The sequence below is a fragment of the Ixodes scapularis genome, unplaced genomic scaffold (genome assembly GCF_016920785.2).
Source record: "Ixodes scapularis isolate PalLabHiFi unplaced genomic scaffold, ASM1692078v2 PGA_scaffold0__279_contigs__length_252992795, whole genome shotgun sequence".
Classification (NCBI taxonomy): domain Eukaryota; kingdom Metazoa; phylum Arthropoda; class Arachnida; order Ixodida; family Ixodidae; genus Ixodes; species Ixodes scapularis.
Window position 1 is genome coordinate 45,392,532 of NW_024609835.1, and position 19,566 is coordinate 45,412,097.

Genomic DNA, 19,566 nt, shown 5'->3' on the forward strand with positions numbered 1-19,566 from the left:
AGAAGAAAACACGAATTGACAAGCATCACGGATCATAAAAAAACATGAAGTCACCGCCCCCCGCGCGTGTCAAACCTGCTCAAGAATGTCAACTCTTTGTAAAATAACGCGATAGAAGGCGAACTTACGCACCTTTCTTTTAACTTCGAAATATAGGCCTCTCCAATTTCCCTCATCAGAGCGGGTTGACTTCAAAAAAAGCTGGCTCTTGCACGGAGTGCCCGGGACAGTTTAGGCGTGTATCGTCGAAATATGTGACGCAGTTTTTCGTTTGCCGAGTTTCTATTCCAAAACCTCTTCCAGCGAGAGCTGGATCGCGCGAACCGAATAACAGATAGTAACCAAGTGCGGCCATTCTGTCGGCGCGGCGGTGTTTGACCGCCTTCCCGATCGGAGAGAAAAGAAGCCTCTCTCGGCCTTTTATTATGCACCCATTACTCCATAAACGTAAAACTTTACAGGGCATACTTTACACCGGAGCGCGCTCTCCTTCCCTCGTCGCTCGCGCGCATTCTCGTTTTTTTAAAGGTCGTCGCGCGCCTGTAAACACCGAAATAAACGCTCACGTAACGGTCGTTTTTATAGGCATCCCGCCCAACTCCTCGGCAAACTTTAATTGCGGCCTGCCGGCAACACACACCGGCTCGGATCAGAACGAACAGGACGGCCGATAAAGGACGGATGAGCGGCGTACGACCACGTCCCAGCGGTAGCGTCCACAGCGGCCCGTGCGGTCAGCCCGGCGGTCCGAGCGCGAGCCGGACGGCAGGCACGCGTGCAGCTCCCGACTCCGCGCACAGATGGCGGTAGGGGCATCGTCGAGCTCCGTCGAGCCGCGCATCGGCCAGCCGAGCGGCACAGCGAAGCCGCCTCGGAGCGCGCGCTTTGCGGGGAAGCGGGAGAAGTGGGGGAAGGCGGATCGAAGAGCGGGCGAGGGGAAAGAGGAGGAAGGGCCCGCCGAGGGCGAGGGCCGAATAGAAAACGAAAGCGGCGCAGCCGCCAGAAAAGAGGGAGTCGCGCTCAAACAGTGATCATTGGGGACCGCGCCACGATGCCGCGGCTCGCCGCCACGTCGTCGTCGTCGTCGTCTTCCGAACGTCGCGCGCTGCCGACGCGCCGCGTCCTGCCGGTGCCCAGCGGGCCATTGCCGCACGTGCGTGCTCCGAGTGCGCGTCGTGGAGTACCGCCCCAGTGGGGCTCGTGCCCGTGAAGCGAGCGAGAGGGGAGCGGACAAGCGGGAGACCTGCGTCGGCGATGGTCCCGGCGCCGTCGCTACTACCGGACGCCGAGCAAGGACGCGGCAACCCGCGCAGGCGGCGAGCTACGCTCACGGCAGCGACGCGAGCGACGATGGGCTGACGCCGTCCCGCGTGACGGCGGCCCCACAAGCTCGGCAAAGGAGACAGACCGCGACAACTCAACCGAGTTCTGGACGGACAGACCCGTCGGACGCTGCCGAGTTCATCTTCCTCTTGGAGCAACTAGCGAGACAAGGACCAGATCGAAGAGCGTTCACATCATCCGTCGTCAACCCCGCCGGGGACTACCCGGCCCCCATCATCACCAGCTTCTGCGCCGCTCGTTTGGGCATTTCGCGGCTCTGCCCGGAAACAAGCCGTTGCCCGTCGCTTGGAGCACGCGTCCACTGTGAGTACGCGCTGTTTCACCTTAAGCCCCTCGCGTTTTTTTTTTTTTTTTTTTTTAATTTGCGATTTTGTTTTTTTGCGCAGTCCTTTATAGACTCGTCCCTCAACCAGTGATGTGCCGTCGATACGGTCGACCACGAGTCTTCGCGCGCGCTCACCGTCCGGCAGTGTTGTTGCCGCGCTGACCGCGATGCAGCGGCGCGTGCTTTCGGCGTCCGTCGTGAGAAATTTACGAGAACGGTAGCTCCGGTCCGGGAGCTTTACGAGGCGAAACCCGGCCGAGCCCGTCGGATCCCCCGTTCGTTCCTCGTTGGCGCGAGAGCCCCCTGCGTGCGGTTTTAAAGATGGCCGGATAAATACACGGTGTCGGCGTCATTGGACGGCTTAGGCGCCGTAATTTATACACCGCCGTAAAAAAACAACAGTGCTTCCTCTTTTCTTTCTGCTTTTATTGACGCGTCACGAGCGAAAGAAAAGCGCAGGGACAGGTTTGTTTGGCGACCCGTGCACTCTGCACGCCCTGCACTGCATGCACTGTCTGGCCCCGATCGCGCTGCTGTCGTGCCTTGAAGCCGTGCGGCCACGCTTCCCCGCCCTCACGCGATATTTATATGCCGGAATTCTGCTTTTATTTTAGTTTCTTGCTCCCCCCGGTTCGGGTTTGACCACTGATTTCGACGGCTTTCCTGGTCATGATATATCTTAGGCCCCCGTAACTTAGAGTGGAAACAGCTTCTCTGAGCTCGGTTACCTGATCGCAGAGTGGTTGGTCACTTGGCCTTGTCTTAAGTCCTTTGGTGCTCAGTGCAAGGACGTATATTTAATAAATGAGTAAATTAAAAAAAAAAAAAAATAGGAAGGGAAGCTGCTGCAGTATTTGTGTTTTGGTCCTGATACTACTTAGAGAGTCCATAACGGTTCATGAGGGATAAGTGAATGGCGTACGTTCAAATAAAAGCAGTTTGAGTAGTCTCCATGCTGAATGTACAAAGAGTTCACGTCTCCCCTTAGTTCGATATCTTCGTACTGATGTGTTTTCGTGACGTCTCTCTTAAAAATGTATAAAACGAACAAGCAAAGAAACCTGCGTTAAAAGGATACCCCCTTTCAGAATTAAGTCACGCAGTTTTCGCACATCAAACATGACAGCATCAGTGCAATCTACAAAACAAACCGAATTAAAAAAAAAAAAAAAACTGTGTTCTTGGAGAATTGTAGGAGTCAACCATCAACGTCATCGATCCACTCCAGTAACTTCGCCTGAACGCTTAACATTTCAAATTTCTCCATCACCTTTGCTGCCTTTACTCACAGCCTAGCAACGATGCTATTCTAATGTCTATACAGATCGGCAGGTCACTGCATGCAACGCCACGCGTCCATGTCTCGATCGCGCCGTTCTTCGTCCAGCCAAAGTGGCGAGCAAAGTGCACGCCGACAATACATACACACCACAGAGCGAGTCGCTTTCTATGGCGAAGAGACCTGTGCCGTCCACGTGCGTGTTCTATACGGGAGGTGTCCAGACAACAATATACCGTTCGTAAAGTTTCATGGTTTTCGGAACGAGGCCATTCGTATCGGAAAATACCGTTTCGGTTCGGCAGGGGGGGAGGGGAAGGGCGAGGGAGTTCTCACATAAAGATCGGCTTGTATCTTTAAGATCGGCCGTTAAGTGCTGCATGGTCAGCGCGGCCTCTCCCTCTCCTCGCTTCCCTCCCGCTTTCGCGAACAACGGTTTCTGTTCTTACGTGATACTGACGGCCGCCCTATGTGAAGCGATCCGATAAGTACTGCATGACTGCATGCGCCTTATAAAGCGCGATATCCATCGGGTATATCAATGCGCCGGGCAAATAATGTGTTTATGGGCTGTTTAGCCTTTGTCGCTCGCACGCTGCGCTGCTGGCATACCCGTTCGATAAGACGGCTATTGCTGATGCTGAGGCTTATACATGCGTACAAGTAAACAGGCTTTTCTATGGTCGCATACCTGCAGATTTGGGTAGTGAATGAGCGTCCATGTAGTTATCAGCGGGAGTGTAAGGAAAGAGAAAGCTCATATTTAGTTTCTGTCGCGCGAGTCATGTTTAATATGTGGCAATCTGAAATATTTTTTCTTCTTCGCCAGTTTTTCAAGTGGATAGGGAGTGTGACCACGTCCAATTTCAGTCAGTCTGGAACTTTGTTGGAAATGAAGGGGTTTTTGAGTGTAGAGATTGCGAGTGGGTGACCTCGCGATTTGGGCGATTTGTTTTTGTATACGTTTCAACGCGAAGTGTCGGCAGGTATATTTATCATAGTGTGCACAGTGTTGGATCTACGGGAGATAAGTTTATGTGGATCAGGAACTCGGTGCGCCTCGAAATGGCGTGCTATGTAGAGAAGGACCCCGCACGAAGTAAACATACGACCGCTAATCTGAAGTCTCGAACGTGCATCACGCGCTCTAGGGGGTTACAGGAATGCTCGCCGATAAAAACGTTCGTTCGCACCGAAACCGTTGCGAATCGAAAACGAGCTCACGGTAGTGTGAGAAGATAAAAGAATCCTTAACCACTATTTTACTCGAAACGATACCACCGACGTATCGGTTTACCCGTCTGCAGGGTGCCTCGAAAACGGGACGGATGTAATTCTCGCAAAATCAAAAACCAGGAAAACAAAATAACAACCAGCACAACCGGTGCATCGTTTTACAAGCGTTGACAACCCGTTGTCAGTACAAGAATCAAGCGCGAACACAAAGCATAAAAAAAGAAGAAAGCATAATACCAGCAGTACAGCCCTAACAGTGCACATTGGCCGACGTTCGAGCGTTTAAGAGATTCCTCTTACAATGTAACATAGCACGCGGAAATGGATCAATCCAAATCGAGATTTCGTGTACAGAGAGCTCTTATCTGCCCGTCTATGTGGTGCCATTGTTTCCCACGTGTTTAAAAGCGAAAAAGAAGAAGAGAAAAAAAGGCTGCAGCTGTGTTACCTGCACATACGCAGTTGCTGTGACGTACCCGGCGGAGCTTGAGTTGTCGCCACTCCTGTTGTCGAAACGCTATAGTCATCGGGAAGGGAGGACCCTTGGTGCGCGGGCAGCCATTAAGGGTTTCATTTCTTGCTCTATATGGTGGGGCAGGCTTGAGGAAAAAGCATCCAGTTGCTCGAGTCTGTTCCTGCGTCAGAAATGGGGGGAAAATATTATTATAGATATTCATTACTGCTCAGGGAGGAGTTCCTGTAATCATTGGAGCACAACAACTCGCGGAACGAAAGGCCATTAAAAATTACGAGGTAATTGAAGCTTGTAAAAATCCTTTTTTATGTTTTTCTATATTATTAGCCGCCTCGGGAGGATCGGAGACTTAGTGTGTTGGTGTGCACGCACACAACAGCTTGGCAGCGCGAATTTTGCTCTGCAGATTTTAATGGGACTTGGATGAACTGGAATACAGTCATTACTACGCGATGCATGTTAAAGACCTCGTGTCAGGACTCGTACTGCGCCGACTAAATTGAGGAAAAAAGGTATAAATGTCAATGTACTTCCCGCTGTCTAAGCATCATCGAGTTTTTTGCCTTTTCGTTGTTGTTCTAAAGCTACAATTTTGATTTCATTTTTTGTTTCAATTATATTCAGCTTTTGGTATCCATAAAATTGAAAACAATTAGGCTTCGTTTGCCGAAGCGGTATCCGTATTAAAATAAACTTTTGAGCATGACAAAAATTAAATGCCTGGAGACAGGATACGATTTGATAGGAAACGTTTTTACGACTTTACCCGCCCAATGCTTACTCGAACAATTTTTGTGGGGTTGTTTCGTATATTTAGTCTCCGCAATTTAGCCTCGCCAAGAGCGGCCAACTGGAATATGATTAGATTTCAAAAGGTTTCAACCATATTTGGCGCTTCTTAAAAGAAAAATTCAAGCCTGAGCGCGCGCCGTTCACAGACACACAAAAAAAAAAAAAAAAAAAAAAAAAAAAACAACGAAAAAAACCTAAAGTTGTCGACGTATTTTTAATATTTACAAAGTCCCGCAAAAGGAGGGTAAATTCACGTTACGCGTTGAAGCGCCGCCAACCGCATCGGCCACGAACTTAGAAATGATAATAGATGCGTCATAATTCATAACTGGTACGAACCGCAAAATTTATGTCGCGGCATAAACAGGGTCTGGAGACACGGGGAACCGTCGTGTATTACCGCGCATGCATAAGAAGATTCGCGATTCCCACAAGAAACGCGATTTTGCCTGGAATTTTCCCAGAGGTGTGGATTTCGTGCTGCGCGAGTCGCTCAATTACGATCGATGACACGCTAGTCTTCGCGTCCCTTCCGTGCTTGGTTTGGCACACGGTGGTTCGCGAGATGGCCAGGGTTAGAACCGTTATCGGTAGGCCATTTGCGAAACGTTTTTTGAAGGGTGGTTGACAACTTGCTTAAGCCAGCGTTCAATTTCGATCCTCGCGGCCGTTGCATAATTTAAAAATAATAGAGTTTGAAAACAAAAAATCGTTGTGCTGCCGGTGGGCAGCTGTGGGTCGATTCCGCGAAACCCGAGCTATATAATTGTCCGATTGTCACGCAGTGCAAGCAGCTTGCGATGTGAAGCTTCGGTCGCTCACACAGCTACGTCGTAAAATGACACGGCGTTTGCGGCGGACACGGCGACAGAATTACACGAGGGGAACGCCTCAAGCAGGCTCGAAGCTTACCTGGGCTTCGTACATATAAAGTATACGCTTGAAATAGGTGTGTAGATTGAGTTTGTGTATAAGAACACCGTCATTCAGAGGAAGTAAGACGACTCATACAGTTTCGGCAGGCTGTCTGGAGCGATAAAAATGTTCGGGGCTCACCAGGCCTTTCTCTAGATATAGACTTAGACTTCAATGCCTTTTTCTAGATATAGGTGTAAGTACAGATTTCATCGGCTGCAGCAAAGTAGCCGGCTCTGCACAGACAGTGCCGACGTCTGAAAAAAAGAAAGGTGATATTTATTTGAAAAAGAAGAATATATATACAGCCCTTTTTGAGTTGGCGTCCTGCTGACGATTAGTTTCCCCGCAGTGTGCCCCCGCGTTGATGGCTGAATATTGACCACGAGGCGACGCACGGTACGGGAATTGGGGTACGTCGTGTGCGCCAGGCGTTTTCTGAACCTCTTTGTGACGGTAAATGTTTTCAAATTACACGTGTCGGACGACCAAACATCGGAAGCTTGTCGTGCGTCTAGGCGATGAGTTTTGAACCCCCCCCCCCCCCCTTTTTTTTTTTTTTTTTCTTGGAAAGTATAGTTGCTAGAAACAATGGAGCGAATACAAAAAGAATGGCAGTTTTTATCGGGGGAGACACCTGAGTTGAGCAATGTTTTGAGGATGGGTTGAGGTGTAAATGTTCTTGTGGTGGTATACACTGGGACTTGTCACGAGTGCTTTTTTGGGCGACACACCGCTTCTTCGTATAATACCCATCGTTCACACACTCTCGGGTAGTTTGCGATGAGTGTACGTTGGTATACTCTTCGACAACTTCAGAAACGCAGGTCGTGGATAATTATGTTTATGCTTCTTGCCTTGTGATTCGCTCTTTGGAGTTCTTACCGCAGCTATCTGATTGGCTGCACAGCGAAAGGCAGATGCCCAGAATTCGCAGCACCCTTCAATTATTAGTCTGTTTCGTTGGCTTTTAGTACAGCGGTGAGCCTAGTACAGCGGGCCCTTTTCAGCGCTGCGTAAGCGTCTCTTTCTTTTGTGTGTATGTTGACTAGAGTGACTGTTTTCCGGGTGTGCTGTTCCCCCTGTACATCATGAGCAACTAACACGCCCGAACCTCTGTGTTAACAAGCTGACTTTTCGATAGCAAAATAAGCGGTAAGCGGTCACTTCAACGAATGAGAGGACTCGTCTTCGACGGGGCTTTTGGCAACACTGAGTACTCCCGAGGGCCGTTCGTTCCGTGCGCCCTGACGTCACGAGCTCTTTTTAATGCGCAGTACAGGTACTGCCGCGTGGTGTTCGCGCTGTCCGCGCTTTCGACGTTCCGGGAATATACGTCTGTCGCTCGCCGGCCTGCACTCGCAACTTCCACGACCACAGTGGCGCCTATCAAAATTGCTATCGTCCGAACAGTCCAGGCGGAACAACTGCATACGAGGTTAGGTCCGTGACGAGTAAGCGATTCTAATTTCGTTAAATGCGAGCGACATTTGAACCTCGCGTCATCATTTCGTGTCAGGAATGCGTATATGAGCGAGCATACTTATTGCTAAGTCGATCGTCTGGGAACTTTAGGGAGTGGGATTCTCCTACCGCGGTAACATACATCACCATCGCCGGAACTTGCGAAGAGTGAGCCCCGTGCCTGAGCCCGGCGTGCCCCCCTTGTGCAGGCGGTGCGGCGTGCCCGAGTGCGCCCGTCGATCCCCGTGGCCCTGCCCGGGCGTGCGAGCGATGAACGGCGGCCTGGGCGGCAGCAGCCTGTACGAGGACACAGCGAGCCGGTCGAGCCTCGAGGCGGCGCCCCAGCCGCTGCACATCCCGGCCAAGCGGCTCGCGTACGGCCAGGCCGACTGCGGCCCGGATCCGATGGCCAGCGCGGGGGCAGTCCTAAGGCAGCCGCCGTGGGCGTCCGCCTGGCCCTCGGCCGCCGACGCGTTCGAGGCGCCCCACCACGTGCCCAGCTACCAGCAGCAGAGCGTCCGCGACTCGCCCTACTTCTACCCGGACCGCAAGCCGTCCTCCTTCAACCTGTGGGCCTCGTCGGCCAAGGCGTACGACCTGGGACCCGCGGACTCGTGTCAGGCGTACGCCTCGCAGGCCTGGTGCCCGTACTCGGCGGCCGCGGCGACCTACCCCGTGCCCCAGCCGGCCAGGGTCGACCCCGCGCCCACCGCAGTGCCGGCCTACCTGCAGGCCGCCGACGAGCACCGCGTGGCCCCGCCGCCGCCGCCCGTGCCGCCGCCCGTGCCGCACCCGCCGCCGCCGCGCAGCGACGGCTTCGCGGCCTACTCGGACGGCTACGGGCTGAGGGCGGCTGCCGCCGCGGAGGCCCACGGCCCGCCGCCCTACGTCCCCGCCGGCACGGGTGAGTGACGCCCCTTCCTTCCACGCGGCAGGGATCGTGAAGGGCGGACGCGGGCAGCAATGTGCGGCCTCTCCCGGGGCATGACTCGAGTGGTGCATCTTGTGCGTTGTTCATCGGGGAGATGACGGCTCCTCGTCTAACCGATTGGAGTGCACCTGGTTTTCACCGGTGCGTTTGCTCAGGGTCGCTGAAAATGAGCACCTTCTTCTATAGGGCTCAATCAGGTCGTTGTTTCACGATATCTGCGATGAAAAATAAGATCCTGAATGTGATTCGAGTGAAAGCCACGAGGGAGGTCGTTGAAAGAACCTAATGCTCTGACGCAGCGTAGGAGCGTAACTCAAGTTGGCGCAGTCGAGATTACTTCACATTTGCCCGATTTCCAAAACAAGGGGTATTCGTCGCTCGAGTCACGCTTCAGGGGACACGATAGTAGCTGCGGCAGTGTGAGAGAACTGGAACGTCTACTTTCCCGCAGAGCACTTGGGGGAGCCAATGGCTGAAAATATGTTTGTGTGACGAGAAACCGAGAAAGAAACCGTTTGGCAACTGAACGCGTTCGATTGCCAAACGCCGGCGTCCAGCGTTCCGCGTTCGCTTTCGAACGCGTTCGAAGAGTGAGCAGAGACGAGGACAGCTCTAGCTCATGCGTTTACCCACTGATCATTCGAACCAGAGTTCGGCGTTCTAACGCCCCCTGGCACTCTCGTCCCCTCGTCTCCCTCATTTTCTCGCAGCATGCATATATATAAAAAAAAAACAAATAAATAAACAGCCTGAGCTGTGACACTGATCACGACGCCATGCTCAATGTCACATCATATATACGCTGCTTTTTTTTAATGTCTGAACAGAGGTTCAGTTTGTTCATTCGCTGAGTTCCCTCCTTAGGTTGAAACAGTTATAGCTGTCGTATCTACCAAGTACTTTTGCGGAGAAGTAGAAGCACCTGATTGTTTCGAACTGTGAGCGGTGTTTTCGAGGGGCTTTTTTCCGAGGTATACTCCATACGCAGGTGACTGCGCGGTGTCTTAAATTTAGTGGTTGGCTGTTTCTGCTTCTATACGGTCAATTGACAGTTTTAGAAACGAAGGGCGTGGTTTCTTATCGTCACGCCTCGTGACTCGTTCCTCAACGCTCTTACCAGCTGATGCCTGAATCTCATCGGCTGCGAAGTAGCGAAAGCACGCTCGGTTCGTAGACCCATCCACACCCTGCCTTTTTTGAGCTGTCGGTGACCAAATGGTGGGACTATACACCGTTAGGTTGTCCCGTTTCGTTGTCACTTTAAAACGACAGGGTATGGCCAATTTTCGATTCTCTGGTTACTGTAAACCCAGTGCAATCGCAGCGACACAGAAACAACGTGGAGCCGAAGAGCGACCACGTTCTGTCGTTTGTTTGATGGCATACAGCATGCACGCTAAAAACTATACCGTACGTCTATTTTCCCGCTGAGTGCTCGAACAGCTCTATATCGCTGCAATGTATAGACCAACACGCGGCTCTGACATCACGCCTCTGCGGTGGCGCTGTTGTCGCCACGGCGCATGCGCAGAAGCTTCCCCTCACGCGAATCTGGTTTCTGCGCACGCGCAGTGCCCACACCTGGTGTGGGCAAACGCGGGCTTGTTTGTAAACAGCGTGTCGGTCTATACGAAGGGAGCTCGGCGAAGGACCACGCTGAAATTATGTCTAGACCATACGAATAAGATCTGCGACTTGGCGTTGCTGCATGACGTTTGAGTACGATGGAACGTCACTCTCTGTATCACATCGCAGTGCTTATTTTTAGATGTAAACTTTTTTTTTGTCATTTGCCGATATTTTTTTTTTATGGATACGTTGCGATTGGCTCTTGGAGTGCTCTGCGTGAAAGTATACGACTAAGTACTTTTTCATGGTGCTTATGCAGTGCACAGTTACGCCATCTTGGTTCCGGTGGTTTTTGTTGTGTGTTCGAAAACGATTTAATACGAAGAATAATACTATTATTTCCATCAGAGCAAGGAAGAATGTGAACAAAATTTAAAAAGGCAGAAAAATTAGGTTGATGAGCTTTCTCTTCCTTTGAAATTAACAAATTTAAAATCAAGAAGGCAGCATTACACGGCATTGCGCGCAGACACTCTGAATAGACCGAAAGCTAAACAAATGAAAATAAATACCTAACACAGTTAAACGGAACAAATATTTACGTACAACAGTACGCGACACTTCAAATCCTCCGAAATTCAAACACAACATTTAATTTAAAAAGATGCAATTTTTATATAGTGATGCTCCTATCAAAAAGTGTTAACCTGAATTATTCTTTTGATATAGATTCCAGTCGTTCATTGCGATAGACCTATTGCTGAATGACCCAAGCATCGAGGAGAATGCTGGGAATGTAGGTCTGCAGTAACTCTTCTAAAGCAAAAGCCTAAAACAAATGATATCTGCACGCGCTTTCATCAACGCCTTATTTTGGTTATTTACTTCGGATCTTTCTTACGGGGAAGGCGAGCACGTGGGGCACGTAGACTTACATTTCCAACATTATCTTTCATGTTTGGGTAATTTAGCAGTATGTCTAGTTTGTTTACTTATTTCACACTGATAAATTCTCTGAGTTGCCATGTTACGTGCGGGATATCTGACCGCTGTTTACATACTTGAACAAGAAGATGCGCATTAATTCTTATTTTGTGTTTGTAGATTAAAAGGAAAAATAATTGGGGTTGTGTGGATATTTTTACAGCGTGTAGTTGGTCAGTCATTTCAAAGTTGCGACGAGTCTCCCAGCTGTAGATGAGAAATTTAGCCAGTGCAGTACAACCTCCAGGATGTTTTTTTTTTTAACGTACATCACGTAGTAGTGATACACGACTGCACGCCGGTACGATGCTCATCCAGATCGAATCAGGCAGGAGTAAGGATTGGAGTTTGAACCCAGGATCCATGGGTTTTGCGGCGCGAGCTTTCGCTCCACGTGCTCCGAGCTGGTGTGCGCTAGCCCACTCGGCCACCGGTCCCTTGATTAAAAAGAAACTGAAGCTGTTCTGTATTTGAGGAAAAACACTTAAATCGTCTTAATTTTGCCTTCAGGATCACGGATATCCACATTATCTTCTTTTCAATTTGGTGGATGGAGGTTGCAGAAATTCATTTTCAACGTACCGCTGATGCCCCTCCTTCTTGGAGCGTGACGTCATATCCACAGTTTTCGTAATCTCCGTTCTTGCGGATCTTCAGCGCCTATCACGTGCACTCCTGCAATTAAAAAAAAAGTAAGAGGTTAGAAAATTTGGTATTGATTGGTGTCAGTGCGAGGCAATATACCTGACAAGCTTGCAATTGCATGCGCTGCATGCACGAGCGACACGGGCTTGGCCGCCGAAAGATCTGGTTATGACGTAACGACCGGTCGGAGGTTTTTTCGAGTTTTCTCGCGTTTAGTTACATCTTCGGGGAAAACTAACGTGATATTCAGATTCACAAGATAAAAACACCGTAAAACTCTTCTTCAACTCGTTTTTTCAAGAGCCTCTTCAGCTTCCCTTTCTTCCCTTTAAAGGAAAGCTCTACGATGCTTAGAGCCTGCAGACTTAGTTATCACCATATTTAGGCGATCTCAGAAACCTTCTCAGGGCACCTTTAAGCTTACACAATATGTGCACATGTGATGCATGTAGACTCTGTCATATTTCTGAGAACGTGGAGCAGAGGGGTGGTAACAGTGAAACATTCTCGATACTTTTAAATTTTTTTTTTCAATGGGTACATACTTGCAGGTATTTCAAAATGGCATTTCCTAACACAGAATGGCGCTAATTTGAGTGGATAAGATCATTTGTCCTATATAAGAAGTTTGACTGTAAGAGAAGATATGGGAGGATAAATCAAAGTAGAATAAAGTATTGTTGATAGTTCGTCCCATGTCACCCGTTCTGTAAAGAACACGTCAAGCGCTTTCAAGGCGTTAATATTTTTATTTTTGACTTCCCAACATGATATAGTTTAGCAACGCGTGCGTACATTTCTGTTCTTGGAGCGAAAGAAAATAGCCTTCGTTTTATTTGGGCTTATTTTTAATGCATAAGACGTAGTTTAGATTTTTATATGTTTCGTCATTAGTTTGTAGCGATATCTAGCAGATAAAAATAATATGGCATCATCTGCACAACGTTCGTAGTGCTATTATACATTTGAAATAGTATTAAATATATATTGAATAAAAACTTATCGAGAACGCTCCCTCGAGACCGACCTGATAAAATTATTTTTTTTTATCAATCGAATTACTAGTTATTTGTAGAAATTAATTTGAACTGCGCGAATTCGATACCAAGAGCCACGAAGCTTTACCGCGAAAATCATACCCCTCTAAGTTTTTTTTTCAATATTAAGTCATTTTTTAAGAATTCGAAGGCTTTTGTGAAATCTACAAAAATGTCAAAAGTTTATTCTTCTCTTCAAAATAATGAAAAATAAAATTTTCAGGCATACAATAGGGCGAGATCTGTTAACCGATGTTTCTGAAAACCGAATTATGAAAACCGAAGAACTTACCTTTGGTAAACTTTTGACAGAACGCGGGTATCTTGCTAGAGGTATGCAGTTCCCTATGACTTTTTCTATTCCATTTTCATACGATATTAATTTTTGCGAGTTGCATTCGCTTAGGGAGGCTAGGCTTCTATAATCAGGGGTTAAATTTATAAATTAGACATGGTGGGTATCAAATTTAAAACGTATGTCACGGATTTAATCTTGATACCATCTGTATCGCAGCTTTCACTGTTACCCCCTCCCCTCCCCCCCAAAAGAAGAAAAAAATACAGACATCACCTCAGTTTCTACTACTCGGCTAAGAAATAAAGATTTGTTATTTTACACCCTCTATAAGCTAAAAATATTACCGTCAAGGCCGTCTCCGGCTAGATCGACAAAGTGATTCTTAAATGCATTAACGAAGCAGCTTTCCGCCCGTCAGTTCTTTTATATTCCAACAAATTTGTATGACTTTTTTTGATTCGTAAGAACAATTGATTACCGTGTTCACTTCTTCCACGTAACATCCTCTTCGCTTAGTTGGCTGCGATTTGATTTGAACGTTGTAAGTACACCAAGATCTCGCATGTTCACAAATGTTTTTATGACCTATATTTTGCTTAAATTTTGCTCAATAATTCTAGACGGGTTCAAGGTTTGCGAATTTGCTTGTGCTGCCTAAGTAACCTATAAGGAGGGAATTCATTATACAACTTCTGAAACTTAATTATAAAGTATCGAAGGTGTAGTCTGCATCAGTTTCTTTTAAGACATTATTACTCCATTACCCAAATCATGGTTGTGCACTTTGGGCTTATATGGACTGAGGTTGTTTAAAATAATGCCTTGGCAGCATATATATTCGGGTTTTCTGAGTGTCCCCAAAGTTATTATCGAGGTTATGAAAACAAGGAAAAAGAAAAGAAATTGGAGATAAAGGTTGCTGGTAAGCTGTCCTAGATACTTTTCTGCGATTCCGGCCACATAAGACGCCGGGCATTGTTTGACGCTCATTTGAAACTTTGATACTGCAAAACTCCCAACTGTAAAATAAACAAAACAAAAAGTAAAGAAGGATCGCGGCTGTGCCATTGCTGGCGATGACAAATCCTCAGGACAAGTCGTCAACAACGATGAATACAACTGTGTCGGCTACATTTTTTTTTTCTTTTTGTTACGTTTTGTTTATATTTTTTTACGCGCTCAAAGCGGGCACGGTCAAACTTTACGAGCACTCGATTATCGCGTACAGTCAAGTTCGGTTAATTCGAAGCCACTTTAAGTCGGCATTGTTAACAGCTTTGGGCTCGGACATGTACTACTACGCGGAGGTTTAGTGCATGGTTGCCTTTAGATGCGCGTTTTATGCCACACTCCTATACACTAGTACGCAGAATGGTCTTTAAGGCAGCACCACCGTTTTCAGTACACCCCTAGGGTTGTGGGTGGCTCGCCTAAAACGTAAAAAAAGTAGAAAGAAAAAAAGAAAAGATAGAAAGGGGGAGTGCGGAAGGAGAACTCCCAGGAAAAGAAGCCGCACGGAGCGGGTCGGCATCTTAAAGAAAAAGGCAATACTTTGAGAAGTGCCGCCACTGAATGGAGCTACACGTGTGTCTTCAGCAAGAAGAGGCGAATTTTTGATACGCTTTCTGTCTGCCTGCGTGTGGCACGGGCACTTTCCAGAGTGCTTATTTTCTCGTTTTGCTCTTTAATAGGTCCAAGCTTCAGAGGCGCTTCGAGTCTTTTGTCTTGACCCAATGACTACTCCACAGCGACTTCATTTTTTTCGTTTCACTGCTTGTTTTTACACACCACCGTTAAAGAAAGAAATTAGCTCTGTGTTGAGGTGGGGGCAGGAATGAGAACGAGAAAAGGTTTTCTGAAAAAGATTGTAGTAAGCAATAACAGAAGAGAGTTGAACCACTCCTACACTTAGCGTGACACTCACACACACACACACACTAACAAACACACAGTGGAAGAGATTGCTTGCTACGTTGTCAAATGCGCAGTCACACCCATTAAGTCTGGTTCAGTCATGTGTGTTTGGGTGTGACTGACAGCGTTACGACCGCTTATGACTGTTTACAACTAGATATTTGTGGTGGCAAAGGAAGTCCAAGCAAGACGCAACGCATCGTAGTGAAACGCTACAAGTGGTAACGCTGTTGGTGGCACTCACGCGCAAGCGTCTGGACCGTCCTTTACAATACGCGCGTGAAACATTTCCACAACTCTCGACAAACAAGAAGGAAAAAACAAGAAAAGCTTCACGCGAATTGGCAGTTTGTCCGCTTTGGCGGTACATCTCGAAGAGAAGAGAGGAGGCCTCGTGACGAGCCCACCCTCGATCTCGGGGCTTTATCGGACGCGCCACTTGATTGCGGCGATGCCGGCGATCGACGCTGACGACCCACTCGAGTGGGGGCACGATGGGCCGAGCGGCCCGGCCTTCCGTGCAGAGCGGCCGCCCACGCGAGCACTCGGCTCTCTCTAGAGCGAGCGCAAATATACGATATGGGCCGCCCTGTAATATACGTCGACCCAAAGTCCTCCCCTGCGATATCTGTATCGGCGGCGAATCGCCCGGCGTCCCAACGCTGGACGGCCGTCGGGTTCCGCATCGGCGCCGATGTAGCTGCATGCCCGCATCTCGGCGCTTATCTTTGCTCCGTGGAGGCTAATGAATCTTCTTCCCTGCGCTACGGTTTCACCATCGTGCCTCTTCTTTCTCGCTGTCTTGGGGTCGGGGGATCATTTGCTGCTTGCTGCTTGGCGCTCTGTGTCCCGGAGTTTTTTGTTGTTGTTATTTTTGTATTTAGTTCTACAGTCAGGGCAGTCAATGCGATCTGCACCTGACTACTGTTTATCGCACCTCGAACTTCGGTAAAGGACACCTTCTTATTTCGTCATCATAGGGGCTCAGAGGCCTTCGGAAACGTGAGATGAAGAAATAAACGAGCCCGAGTTAATCCGAGTTTTGTTTTCTCTACATAGGGCTATATTGAGGACTAAATTGTAATTCAGTTCTAATCTGTTAAGATGGACACTTAGGCGAGTAGGTGATTAATAGTAGGAAGCAACGGGCGCAGAACGACGAGGACACAACAGGGATCGAGACATACGAAAGTGACAAACAAAAAGTTCTGCCTTACAACGTTGGTATATTCGTCTTTTACTTTTTCGCGATAAATTGGTAGAAATAGTACCACGGAAAAGTACCGCATCATGAAATCACGACATTCGCGTGTATCGTTTAATATTTTCCTTTTTGTTTTTCCTGTCGGAGCTTTCTTTTCGTCCGCATAACCTCTCTCCGTCATGATTCGCGATGCCCTCTAAGGGGAACGTGTTGCGAAAGCTCGTACTGTGAGATCCTGGGTTCACTTCCCACACCTGCCCGTTTACTGGGTGAGCGTCGTAAGTATGGGCGTGTGGTCGTGTATCATTACTGCGTGGTGCGCGTTAAAGCCCCAGGCTAGCAGACGTACTGCACCGGCTAAATTTCTCATGGTAACCATGTCGCCATACTCTGGCAGTCTAAGCTCCCGCTGTCTAAGAAACAAAAGACTAATTTGTTTTGTTTTGTTTCTTATAATAGGAAGGTTTGGAGCGTGCGAAAATAAAGTAACTTTGTCTTCACCCCATTATATGCGGCCATGGTCCTCACATTTAATACTGGAATTCTCAAGTATATATCTCATTTTGTTTCGTTTTCTTGAGATTAGCCACCATGGACTCGCCGCTAAAAAAACAAAAAAACAAAAACGCCAACGTTTGCAAGCAGACAACTTTTATCTGAAGAAGCCGGCTTTAATTTTACGCAATGACTTCTCATTACTTTAAGTGACGTAAAGAGCTAATTTTGTCAAGCTTGTTTGCAAGGACGCTTCTCCGTCTTTCTATTGTTGTTTTAGTTCCCGTGCGTCGCGCAGAAAAAAAAATACAAATGCAGGAGGAGAGTCCTAAGGTTGTATGTATGTGTATTACAATGACGCTGCTATACAGACTGACGAAGGTAGCGCGCTTATCGCTGGTATACCAGATTCGGGCCTTTCAAGTACCGTAGTAGATGCGTTGTTATATCATGTCTTCATATAGGTATGAACATGATTGCAGGAGAATAGGGGTGCTGGTGTGTGGGGGTTTGAGTTAAATAAAATTGCATCAAGGTGGAATTTAGGGTATGCGAGAATCCGAGTAGCGTCACAATTGGCAGAGAGGAATGGTATCTCAATCGTGGTGTTTTGCATGGTAAATCTAGACCGCGAGCAAGATTTAGGCACACCTGTCTTTAACGAACCGGGACAAACTTTGAAGGTTTCTCCCATTCTATACCAGAGATTAGTCTGTGTCTATCGAATCTACAAAGAGATCACTGTAGACGAAGAAAATTGCGCCCCGATATATAGACGCGACATAACATGCTAACTTTGGATCATAGACGCAGCACACAAAAGCATAGTTTCGAGCAAACTCTCTTTTCGTCAACCACAAACAAAGATCACGTCCCCGCCTGTCGCTTAATGCCAGAAACGTTCCCAGCGGACATAGTTTCTGCGTCTCGGTTCTCTCCTATTGCGTCCTGCCTCGCGCGTCATGTCGTTCCCTTAGAGGCTTAGACGACAGCGGGTGAGCCTCACAGCCCTTTAGATGCAGTTACGACGGCGAATGCACGAAGAAACAAACGCAGGTCTCTCTGCTAGGAAACGGCGGGTCGAGATTGCCAAAACTGCCCCAATGGAACAACACAAAACAAACGCAGGCCCTCCCATCCCGGAGGTGCGACGAAGACGGAAAGAAAAGAAAAATGCAAGGACAAGGTCTAAGCAGCACTGAGGGTCGTGATAGTTGGAGGACGGACGACGGGACGCGGGAGCGCAATGGCGGCGGCGACTGCGGCGTTGTTGTCGGACCTTGCCCGCAAAGGACGGACGCCCCCCGAGGTCGCTTGGCAGTCGCGCCACGTACGGAGACCCGTCGACGTGACTGAAGCGGGAGCGCTAATAACGTCCGCAAGCAGGAGGAAGCAGCCAGGCGCAGACCGTTGCCGCGCTGCGCAGCGCATCTCGCAGCGTCTCACCTCACACCGAGCGCGACGCTAGGACGCGGCGATGCCAAGAAGGACACGTTTGCCGCTTGGGGCGGTTCGGGGAGCCACTAACGATGACGTCATGTGCGGGCCTCGTCTTCTAGGTGCTACTGGTCCAGGGAGCGCGAAGACCTCCTGCGTGGGGTTCGGTCGGGGTCTGCTGATGGTTGATGACAGCCTGGCCTGTGGCGTGAAAAAGGGGGGGGGGGGGGGATTAAATTCGACGCAGGAGGTGGTGTCCTTATAGAGTCATGCATCGACGCCCAGATGGCTTCCGAATGTCGATTACGTCAGTAATATAAAAGAACGGGCGGAAAAAGAAAATAAAAAGAAGCACTCGAGGAGTTGGCCGAAGAAGAGTTGTCTGCTTCGGTGGAGAGCTGTGATCCTCCTGAGGGGTCTCAGCTCACGTTCGGTGATGTAGTGTATCGGAAGTGGATGATAAGAGGAATACGAGGAGCGGAACTGGTTGCGTCATTAAAGTCGCGGTCACGTCGCTAAACGCACGTTCACACAACTGCGTCGACCGCGTTGCCTCGTACAGCGCAGCGTCTCCCCATTGGCTCGTCGTAAGGATCGCCATAGCAACATCTCGACGCAAGCAGTTTTAACGCAGTCGAACGCAGTTGTGTGAACCAGCCTTCATACATCATACGAAAGGCAGCTCGCTGCAAGTACTGTTTGAGGCGCGTTTCTTCTTTATATGACTCTCCTGTCACCATGGTCATACAAAAACTGCCTATAAGCATGCAAATGTATGAAGCAATCATGCTTCGAAGATGCTTAAAACGTGTCCGCAGGTACTGCCAGCGTATCCGCAACGCACATCGTGTCTTTTGTACAATGATGTATGGACAGTGGGACTGCGGCTTAAGCAGCCAAATAATTTGTAGCGTATGCCTTTGGAGAGCGAGGCGAAACCAATCGCTTAGCGAGGAGCATTGGTGCAATCAGTCACAGTTCGAATTTTTTTACCTCATAAAAGTTGCAGCAAGCGCAAACTCAAGGGCGCAGGCCATCGCCGCGGGGTAAGATAATTAAGCTGGGAAGCTTACCGTTTTTTTTCTGCGTTTTCAATTTTTTTTAAACACTGGCTTGTTTTTGGTCAGGTTCTACTACTGTATAGATTCGACAAACAATGCTTGTGGATGCATAGCAACTCATGGGCCCTTGCCGCGCATGAAGTGAAGGCGTCACCAACCCT

The 19,566-nt window shown here is 48.6% G+C and overlaps 1 protein-coding gene across 1 annotated transcript in view; it reads left to right on the forward strand.

The window, feature by feature from the left end:
* The first annotated feature begins 796 nt into the window (after window positions 1–796).
* The window catches only part of LOC8038042 (homeobox protein abdominal-B), a 61,064-nt gene continuing 42,294 nt past the window's right edge, over window positions 797–19,566 (forward strand). The window contains exons 1-2 of the mRNA XM_042287323.1: window positions 797–1,647; window positions 8,040–8,734. Of these exons, the coding sequence (XP_042143257.1) occupies window positions 8,101–8,734 (634 nt within the window). The 5' untranslated portion in view covers window positions 797–1,647; window positions 8,040–8,100. The remainder of the gene's footprint in view (window positions 1,648–8,039; window positions 8,735–19,566) is intronic.